The sequence below is a fragment of the Chaetodon trifascialis genome, chromosome 11 (genome assembly GCF_039877785.1).
Source record: "Chaetodon trifascialis isolate fChaTrf1 chromosome 11, fChaTrf1.hap1, whole genome shotgun sequence".
Lineage (NCBI taxonomy): Eukaryota > Metazoa > Chordata > Actinopteri > Chaetodontiformes > Chaetodontidae > Chaetodon > Chaetodon trifascialis.
In genome coordinates, this window is record NC_092066.1 from 7,768,919 (window position 1) to 7,778,805 (window position 9,887).

At 42.0% G+C, this 9,887-nt stretch overlaps 1 protein-coding gene across 1 annotated transcript; it reads left to right on the top strand.

Annotated features, from left to right (window-relative positions):
• Positions 1–4,676: 4,676 nt before the first annotated feature.
• On the top strand, positions 4,677–9,480 carry LOC139339302 (protein-lysine 6-oxidase-like). The gene is made up of 7 exons (XM_070974852.1): positions 4,677–5,665; positions 6,122–6,230; positions 6,642–6,779; positions 6,962–7,118; positions 8,201–8,296; positions 8,413–8,528; positions 8,704–9,480. The coding sequence occupies exons 1-7, from the start codon at positions 4,807–4,809 to the stop codon at positions 8,708–8,710; spliced, it is 1,482 nt and encodes a 493-aa protein (XP_070830953.1). The 5' UTR covers positions 4,677–4,806; the 3' UTR covers positions 8,711–9,480.
• The last annotated feature ends 407 nt before the right edge of the window (positions 9,481–9,887 follow it).

The following is a 9,887-nucleotide window of genomic DNA, read 5'->3' on the forward strand; positions in this document are numbered from 1 at the left end:
TGCACACCCACTCTACACTCCACAGCCTGATCTGACTCACAGGCCTGTCCCCACACGCCACCGCCGCGAGGGTAAGGTGAGACCCTCGCGGGGTGGCATGAGCTCCCACGTCACCCGGCGCCATGGCAACCCCAGAAGTACAGCTGGGGCGTCCATATTTGGGTCGAGAGGCAGGAGATGAGTGGCTGTCACATGCTGTGCAGACCCCCCTGCGCGAGGGACTGAGGACCCCTGAGGCATGTGAACAGTTGTGATTATGCCGCTGAATGAATGACAGGAATATTTATGGCTGCCTCGCTGTGACTTCACGTGTGAACAACTGAAGCCATCTGTGTGTGACATCTGATTTTATCATTTATAATCACGGTTTATGCTAAGCTATAATGTAGTTGTAATCATGGATAAGGACATTAAAGTTTTAGTTAATGTATCAGCAGTTATAATTTCTCAGATTATTACATATTTTAAATTATTACACCAATGTTTTACTATATTGTCAGTTTTTAATACACCTGCCTCCACTTGGGATTCCCATAGGAGATGTTATACTTCTTATAACTACATTATAGTTTGTTGTAAAGCATTTATTAAATGTTAATATGCCGCTTTTGAACGCTAAACGACAGCTTTAAAGTTAAGTGTTGCCCACTCTGTGTTAAGTCTCCTGATTCAGTCTTGTAAAGGCCATAAAGTGGCTGATTAGGCAACAGGCACTTCATCCTGAGTGTTTGCACTGATTTAAAACCCACCGACAGCAAATACGCAACACCAGCTCCTCTCCTGTCCTTTCTTATTGCTAAAAAAAAAAAGCTGTTGCCCAACGGTCAAACAATCAATACCATAAAACAGGTGGAACAACACCTGGCAGCCTCTTACTGATTATCTACACCCCCCCCTTTTTTTGTTTTTTTTTGTTAATGGGGCAACGGTTTCTTAAAAAAACTACCAAAGTTAATTTTATGAAACTTTTTTCCAGTGAAAAAGATTTGAAGCGAGAAGTGGATCCACAGTTAAACCGACGTAATAATACTTATACATAATTCACATTGAGAACTAAACTAAACTCAACTTCCTATTGTTGCTCCAAAGTGTGTGGAGGAGCCGCATCGCAGGTCATCCCTTCCTGCAGCTGTCAGACTACACAACAAAAACTGCTCCAAGCAATCAGTGCGATAATCTGTAAATACTATTTACAATTTCTTAGGAGGACATCTTTCTTTTCATGTTACTCTTTTGTATATGCTTGTTTTTAATTTGCATGCACTTGTTACACTACTCTGTCCGCTTTATTGGTGCTGCTGTAAATTGGAATTCCCCCTCGCGGGACTAATAAAGGAATATTGCATTGAATTGAATTGAATTGTATTCATTTATTTATATTCTATTTTGTTTCATGTCTTTTATGTCGTACATGCTGTTTTTTCAGTGCATAAAGTCAACATGTAGATGAAATGAGCCTGTTATACAAATCTGACTCACATTAGCTTTAATTATTGTTTGCTGTCTCTCACAAATGAACACATAAAGTTTATGCTGTACAGTAAATATAGTGAAATTATATATTAAAGAAAAAAGTCATAGTGAAAATGAATAACTAAAAAAGCTTTGATTTAGATTTAGATTTAGAATTAGATTTAGATTTAGGGCCAGGAAAAGCAGAAAACCGATGTCTTCATACTTGACCTATAAGTTTAAACTCTTTACATTAAGACAGAATACTTAACATAACTCTTGTTGCTCTGATACAGAAGTCACTGGCATTTAAGGGTAAAGGCCAAGATAACCTCATTACATCAGCAGCTATCAACATTAAAATTTGGGTTAAGGGGGAACTGTTCTTAATAGCTGACATATTAAGTGCCCTTAACGCTAATTTGTCACGTGTAGATCGATCAAAAAACGTGGAGAATGACACAGTGGCGTGTTGCTCCAAGCTGAAACGTGAGGAGAGTCGATCGCACTGATTTTGGCAAAGGTTAGTCAATGATAAGCAAGACGTGTGTCACAAGAAACCTTAAGATCTGCAGCCCTGCAGCTGTCAGGTAACACGTAATTCATCATTTATTAGACATTTCTATTTTAACTCAGGTTAGACTGCAAAATCAACACAAGTTTGGCTTTCAGGGGGAAGGAAAAGTCCACAAAAAGGGAGAGCGTTCCACAACAACTTTCTGCTCAAACAGTTTTTCAGCATCTCACCTGCATTGTCTCCCCATGATCTGTGGTAAACCCTCTGGATCTATCATTTAGTGGTAAACTCCTCAGACTGGCAGTGTGAGGCCTCAGGGGAAGACAACAGGTATATTCCTTGTGGGGAAGTGTTCTCGTGGTAAAACCATTTTAAGACCATCGTCTTCGTTAAATCTCACAAGAAGCAAAGCTGTGAGCAGCCCTGGATACCTAGATTCATGGGATAAGATATATTCAAAGCGTACAAGAATTAGTCTTTCACACGGGGAAAGATCTGCTGCTGCTGCTGCTGCTGCTGTAGGTGTACCAAGAAAACAACCACAAACTGTTTATTTTATTTCCAAACATTGCTAATTTACAGTAAAGATTAGTTTTTGTGGCAACACTTGTTGTGATTTGTTTACTTTCAGGTCAGACACACAAGAAAGACTCAATTCGACGTTAATACTTACTGGCTACATTTTGTGGGTTACATGTCCTGCTCGGGAGGTCTTGTGCCAAACCAGTGCCGAGGATCTGCGGCTCTTATAAATGTGGACCGCGGCGGAGAGCGGGGCGGGGTTGCCCTTTGGACCAGGGGAAGGTTTCTTTGACTAAGAATAGAAAAGAACACCGACTCACCACCCTGATGCCCTATTTAGCGCTTCATCTGAGAGGCGACAAATACTGCAAGACTCCTCTGTCCATCTGTGTGTGCGTTACTGCATATGTGATCAAACAAATGAAGTTCCTTATCTAAAAAAAAAATAAAAAATAATTAATGAGCTCAGCTTGTCTGACATCCTCAGGAACCAGAATGTGACATGACATGATTTTTAGTTTTTAAACAAAGCTGTCACCTAATGTTTATCAGAAATGTATGTGCCAACAGTAGAACATGTGTGATTGTGCAAAGGAAATGTAATGTGGGCGAGCCGTGTCGACAGTCAACGGGTCATATAATCATTAAGCTGGTTGCAGTAATCAGGGGGTATAATGAAGCACGTCTTTATGTGTTGTACGTTTACTGTATCACGTACAAACTGTTAATTGCATTTGGCACGAAGAAACAATATGTCAAGGTTACTGACCTTTGAACCTGAGTTGCACCTGTGGTAATGTCTTATATTGTACTGACTGAGCTCCAGTTAAAGATGGATGGGAAAAAGTGTGTAACTTCTGTTTTGAAAGGATGGGAAAGAACATGCCAGTTAGTGAACGCAAGACGATACTGTGGATGGACTCAAAGAAAATCACCAACAACCATCATCAAAGGAATAAGAGCAAAATTAAGAAATGAATTGACTCAATGGGTTTTTAAGATTTTGACTCACATATGTAGGATCATAGCATTGGACACTGACAGTTAGAACAAAGTTATTAGTAGATAAAGAATAAAAATGGCATGAATGTTTGTCAAAGACTGAAAGAGGACGCCAGATTCAAACATTTTTTTGGATCCTCATAATGAGGTGAAGTCACTAAAGAGCGAACCAAAACTAGCACTACTACTACTACTACTACTACTACTACTACTACTACTACTAATTATAATAATAACAATACAGAATATGTAATGCATGATAATTCATTTTGTTTCTGAATTTAGAAATTAAAATAAAATTTGATAAGATATGGATGTTAAGGATACATTTGCACGTTTAGTTGCTTTTGCGATGTCAGAGGAAATAATTATTTTTAAAGATATTAAATCAGGTCTTAAATTTGCTGCCAAGATATGAAACTTGCTCAAAATACAAAGCAAATTCAGTATGTATGTATGTGTTTTTCTTTGCTGGACCTGCAGAGTCTCTGAGGATGGTACTGGATGATAAAAGGCTTCTGAGGAGCAGCAGTGTCTGCAGGATGTAACACAAGCAGCAGATGCAGCCTGCCGCCGTGTGGTGGAGCGACGGTGCCGCAGTGAAACCATGTAGCGCGTCTCTTTACAGCAGCAACGGTGCACAGTGATGGTAGATTTGGTTCAAAACTACCATCTGATGTGTTTATTAATGTTGATAAAGGGACCGTGTGTGGTAGCTTTGTGAATGACATGGGGAAAATGAAATATGTAGATTGTTTAGTTTTTCTAACAAGATTTTTATACAACACATTTCACTTGAATTAATTCTTCCGCTGTTTATATTTTCATCTGAGGACTGTCGTTATGGTGAAATTTAAAAAAAAAAAAAAAAAAAAAAAGACTTTTTTCAGCAGATCACTTTTGTTTTCTCCTCAGCTGGCTGGACTGGTCCCAGATTGAACGGTTGCATTGAGATGACTTCAGCTCACACCGGTGCGTAAAGTTGACTTAGCAAACGTCCTTGTGTAAGTCTTGTGTAACAGAATGTAACCACGGCAAGGCATGGGTTAAATTTTCTTGAAAGTCTGACTTCGCTCAAGTAACTGGGCTGAATTCGATAAAAGACCAGGAAAAAAGGCTCCAGCCCTCCTCTCCGCTCCACTTGTCAGTCCTCCTGAGAACTGATATGTGGCTCTGCGTAAAAGCTGGAACTGAGAGCGCGCTCCTGCTTTTCATCCACTCCCCACAAAGCAACATCTGTGCGCGTAATTCATCTCATAATCTCATTTCTAACTGATTTACAGAAGGGATTTATTTTTTCTGCTTTTACTGCCATGGCAAAATGGTCACTTTTACTTTTATACTTGTTCCAAGGACTGTTCCCCCTCATCTTTGGTCAGCAGCAGCGCACAGCTGGCCCCTGGCGGCACCGGATTCAGTGGGAGAACAACGGGCAGATTTATAGCCTAATGAGCACAGGATTAGAGTACCAGGCCCCGGTTCGGTCCAGAAGTCAGTCGAGGGTTTATGTGAGCAGCAGGAGGGATGGCACCAGGAGCCAAATGTCGGGAGCGCACAGAAGAGCGACGCTTGTTAGACCCGGACAGGCTGAGTCCAGACAGCTCAGGACTGATCACGCTGCGGAACCAGGATCTATCGCGCCAGGACACGCTGTTAGACAGTACGCGCCTATTACAGGTCGTGCGTTAGGGACCAGAGAGCAGCCTGAGCGTCCCTATGGAGCAGGAGCTGCGGGTTATCCAGGTGCACGACGCGTTAACTCTGAACACAGCAACCCCATCAACGCCTCTGCGGCGGGGAGTTTGGATGCTACTGCACTGCACGCCAGAGCAGGAGAACCAGGTCCTGGTGCGCAATACCAACAGTTACGCGGGGTTCCAGAGGCGATGTCTGTCCCCGCGCAACCCGCGCAGACAGATCACTCCATCTCAGCATACCCCCCGACTCTACAAAGGGAATCTGAGGCTCCTGCTCCTTTCCCTGCACATAGTGAGGATGTCTCAAACGAGGCAGGCGGTAATGGAGAGGGCATGGTTAACGACGACCCTCGAAACCCGTTGAAAAACCACAGGAACTCTGTTTTCTACAACATGTATCCCACAAGAGGGAGGTCAGTGGCACGCACGCACCGTCCGCCTGGCACAGGATATGGAACAAGATATTTCCAAAATGGTAAGTTAAGTGTCCTCATTACATGGAATGACCTTAGCCTTCTTAATTGACATGCATTTAAATGATCTTAGACTAACATGATGGTCCAGTGGATGCGTCAGTTTGGATTAAACCTTCTCAGTCTAAATAATTATCCACTGCATAAAAAACACGTTTTAAATCAGCTGGTTTTATAAATATTTTAAAAGCCAGTGTCAGGCCTTGCTCATTGAGAGGAAAAGACTGAATGAGAAGAGAGGAAAAAATCTTATTTGGGCTTTCGATCCCAGACTGACAGTTCAGGAATGTAAAACACTTTGAATTATGCCAACAAACACAAACAGCTCCTCTCATTTTCAGCCCAGACTCTGTCTTTTTCAGTGGATTGTTCTCAGAATGAATAAACTGGCAACATTAAGATCTCAGAATTACAAAAAGAAAACACCCTTGGATTGTCCCTTTACTCTCCTCTCCCAGGACTGCCAGACCTCGTGCCAGACCCGTATGCCATCCAAGCAGGTGCTTATGTCCAGCGCATGCAGATGTATGCGCTGCGCTGTGCTGCAGAGGAGAACTGTCTGGCCAGGTAATGTGAGCTGCCAAAAGTGATTCACCTCTTCAGCACGCAGACACACACACACACACTCACACACACATTTCCTTTGTTTTACGGCTCACTGAAGGTTAATTTAACTTGTTTTCGCACAACTTTTGGCTGCTTTACGATAACTTTCAATTACCGTCTTTCGGTCTAACTTTCACTGTGGCAGGATCACCCTTCTGTTGATAGAGTTACAAAAACTGTTTGAGCTTAATATGGAGCAATGATTCTCCAACGTGATGTCCTGCCAAGATATAAATGTTCTGGGTTGGTTTTCCCAAAAGCATTAAGCACAATGGAACAAACCCTTTGCACTCCAGAAAACTAGCCCCGGGAGCTCAGCCAGTAGCACTTTCCAAAGCAGCTTATGCCCGTTTCCCCTGTGATCCATCCAAGGTCGGCTTATGGACCCACCGTGAGAGACATCGACTTCAGAGTCCTCCTGCGATTCCCCCAGAAAGTGAAGAACCAAGGCACCACAGACTTCCTTCCTGTCAAGCCCAGATATCAGTGGGACTGGCACAGCTGTCACCAGTGAGTTTACTCAGCCTCCAAGTGAAATGACCTCACCTCTTTTAAATGTTATGATTGGCTCCACTCAGCTCTGATAGGACAAAAAGTCACTCAAGAGCACAAGACTGTGGCCTTAAAGTCATTCCCAAACCTTCTTTGAGCCAAGTGAGTCAGTTCTTTTCTATTCTGCTCGACACCCTCAGACACTACCACAGCATGGACGCCTTCAGCAACTACGACCTGCTGGATGTCATCACTGGACGGAAAGTGGCCGAGGGACACAAGGCCAGTTTTTGCCTGGAGGACACAGGCTGTGACGCCGGATTCAGGCGGCGCTACGCCTGTACGTCTCATACACAGGTAATATCCACCGACACAGCATGTAAAGTACATGCCCTGCAACCTTTAATCAGTCAGGTAATCTCACTGACAGCAAGATTTCATTGGCGAAGGGAAGGAAGTTAAAAGTCTTTCATCTTATGAGTCGCCTCATATGAAATGTAAGGAGATGGACGTCCAGAACTGTGATACCAGTTATGGCAGATCAGGGCTCGTCGGTCTTGATCTGGTGAACAGTAGCTTTAGATTTGGGAAGAGATGCAATAAACTGAAGCAGCTTTAGTTGGAGACCATTATAATGTGGTGGATGAAGTGTTAGCTAGTCAACAAATTATCAACAAAGGTCAGAGGCTTGAAATATCCGGATTTTTAGTCTCTGGTTTGGGATTCTATAATGCAACGTCTCTTGTAAGACCCTCCCTGCTTACTAAACACCTGCGTCTTTCAAGCTCCACACTTAGTTTTTAATGCAGTTTTGTTAAAAGTCTGCGAGCTCCAGCTGAGATTATTCGAGGGATGTCACTTTTTTTCCACAGTCAAACCTCCTCCAGAGCCACAGAAGACAGGAAAATATGAAAGATAGAAAGAAGGTGAAAGATTGTGATTCTCAGTCAGCCAACTAACTAACGATGTAGCATAGATGTAGTTGATCGTTTCGGATCACTTTGCAGGCGATGCGGCAGATTAGCGTCTTTGATGTGTAGTTCAAAGTTTCAGAAGAAGATTTTTTTTATTTTGTTAAACACCACTTAGTGTATTTAGGCTCTGAGCTGCACAGTTACTATTGTTTTGGAGGTTTTGGCAAAATCCTCCAGATCTATTTCTGAGAAATGTTTTTTAGAAGTAAAACTCCAGTGAATGCCAGTAAAGAAAAAACATCCTGAGGACATGGGAATATTTATTATATCTGTTGTCTGGGCTCGGTGATTCTGGCTTTGGGCTGCTTAGTGCTGGTTTCTTGTAACGGCTTTGCTTCCAAAGAACTGTTTGTATAACTAAAACTCAAACCTGGTTCATTTGCAGCACTTGTAGGAAAATAGCCGTCAAAGTTTTCTGAGTCAAAGCTTTAAACCACATTGGGGGGGTTCGGGTTGTGTCCTCAGGGACTGAGCCCAGGATGCCACGACATCTACGCCGCCAACATCGACTGTCAGTGGATTGACATCACTGATGTGCCTCCAGGAAACTATATCTTGAAGGTAACGCGGGTCAGGTTAACTTCGTATCAACTTTCTGTCTCAGCACGGGAGAGATTTATTTAACAAACCTGCCGGTGGAGCTGCTCACGCTCTCTTTATTTCTGATTTTATTTCAGGTTACTGTCAATCCCAATTTCCACGTCCTGGAGTCAGACTTCACCAACAACGTAGTGAGATGCGATGTGATGTACACAGGAGTCTACGTCCAGACACGCAACTGTCGAGTCACAAGGTACGAGTGTTTCTGTTGCACTTTTATTTCATTTAACAAGTTATGTACAGGATTGAAAATATATGAAAAAAGGAGCAAAACAGTGTGATCACAACTGAGAAATGCCGACTGTATCAGCTCTTATGTGTTTCCAGTCTGATGCCTCTGTTTTCATCTCTTTTTCTTCCATTTTCAGGGGTTGAAATCTTCTTTTTCAAGTGCTCTCTGCAGGAGTTTTGCAGCAAACATCTCCCCCTGTACTGGACAGCAGCATCAACTCTATGACTAACAAAAAGTGCAATTGGTGAAGTGTTACATAGTCTTGTGTCGCATTTACTGGAAATAGATGCAAAAGTTTACACCAATTTTGTACATTAAACTGGTGAGATCATCAGATTTACTTGATTATGTATTTCCACAAATGTGCCGTGATGCAAAAAGATCATTTCTTTGTTTTCCTTAACAAATACAAGTACTGTGTTCACATACGTCTGTTTCTTGAAAGCTGGTTTATTGCTTGAAGTGTGTGTTTTGTTGCCACGTGTTGTCTGCTTTGTGTTATTGTTATGAGCACATCTTTTATTTAAAGGCTTACACATTCTGTATTTTTGTTATTGTCAACAAATCTCATGAAAAGACCAAACACAGCGCGTGTTAGAAGGTTAAATCCATTGCTGGTTTTTCGTAATATGCGTTCACAACTAGAAAAATACAGAATATCACCGGACTTATGCTTTAACTGCTCGGTGGTCACATTAGCAAATTGCAGATATCTCCTTTTATGTTAAATAGTAAGGGTATACTGTATGTTGGATTATGTTTTTAAGAATGTGTGCTTGTGTTTAACTGAGTGAATGAAAAATGTGGGAAAATGTAATGTAAAACTGTTAATATTGCTGAAACATTGAAAACCTGATTATATTCTGTTGGTATGTCGGACTGAATGCAATAAAGGTGTTACTGATGAAAGAGGAGTTTATCATCGTAACAGTTCTTCCTGATTCTTTTGTGAACGATAACTGCAGGCATCAGTTTAATCGTCCAAAATGCCAGCATATCGAAATTGTTCCAGCTGATTTACTGATCTCTGAAGATTTTTTCTGTAGCTGTATGTGTGATCATAAAAATGTCAAGAATAATTAAAGAGCAGATTCTTTTAACAGTTTTAAATCCAGTCCCTGGCGGCTTGTCCAAACTCTATTTCGTCCTGTTGAATGGAGGAGCTTTACTTTGAGTGATGCATGCAGATTTTGGCCTCAGAGACAAACAGGCCCGCGGGCAGAAGCTGGCGGCATGTTTGCTGACAGGCATTTGTGAAGACACAACCCGCAGGATCTTATACAGCCGTGCCATATCTACTAAAACACAGCCAGAGCACGA

Excerpts from the sequence above, each read along its gene's own strand:
- LOC139339302 (XM_070974852.1), top strand. The coding sequence starts at position 4,807 with ATGGCAAAATGGTCACTTTTACTTTTATACTTGTTCCAAGGACTGTTC. Across the intron at positions 6,231-6,641 it reads GAGGAGAACTGTCTGGCCAG|GTCGGCTTATGGACCCACCG; the intron begins GTAATGTGAGCT and ends GATCCATCCAAG. Across the intron at positions 6,780-6,961 it reads GACTGGCACAGCTGTCACCA|ACACTACCACAGCATGGACG; the intron begins GTGAGTTTACTC and ends CGACACCCTCAG.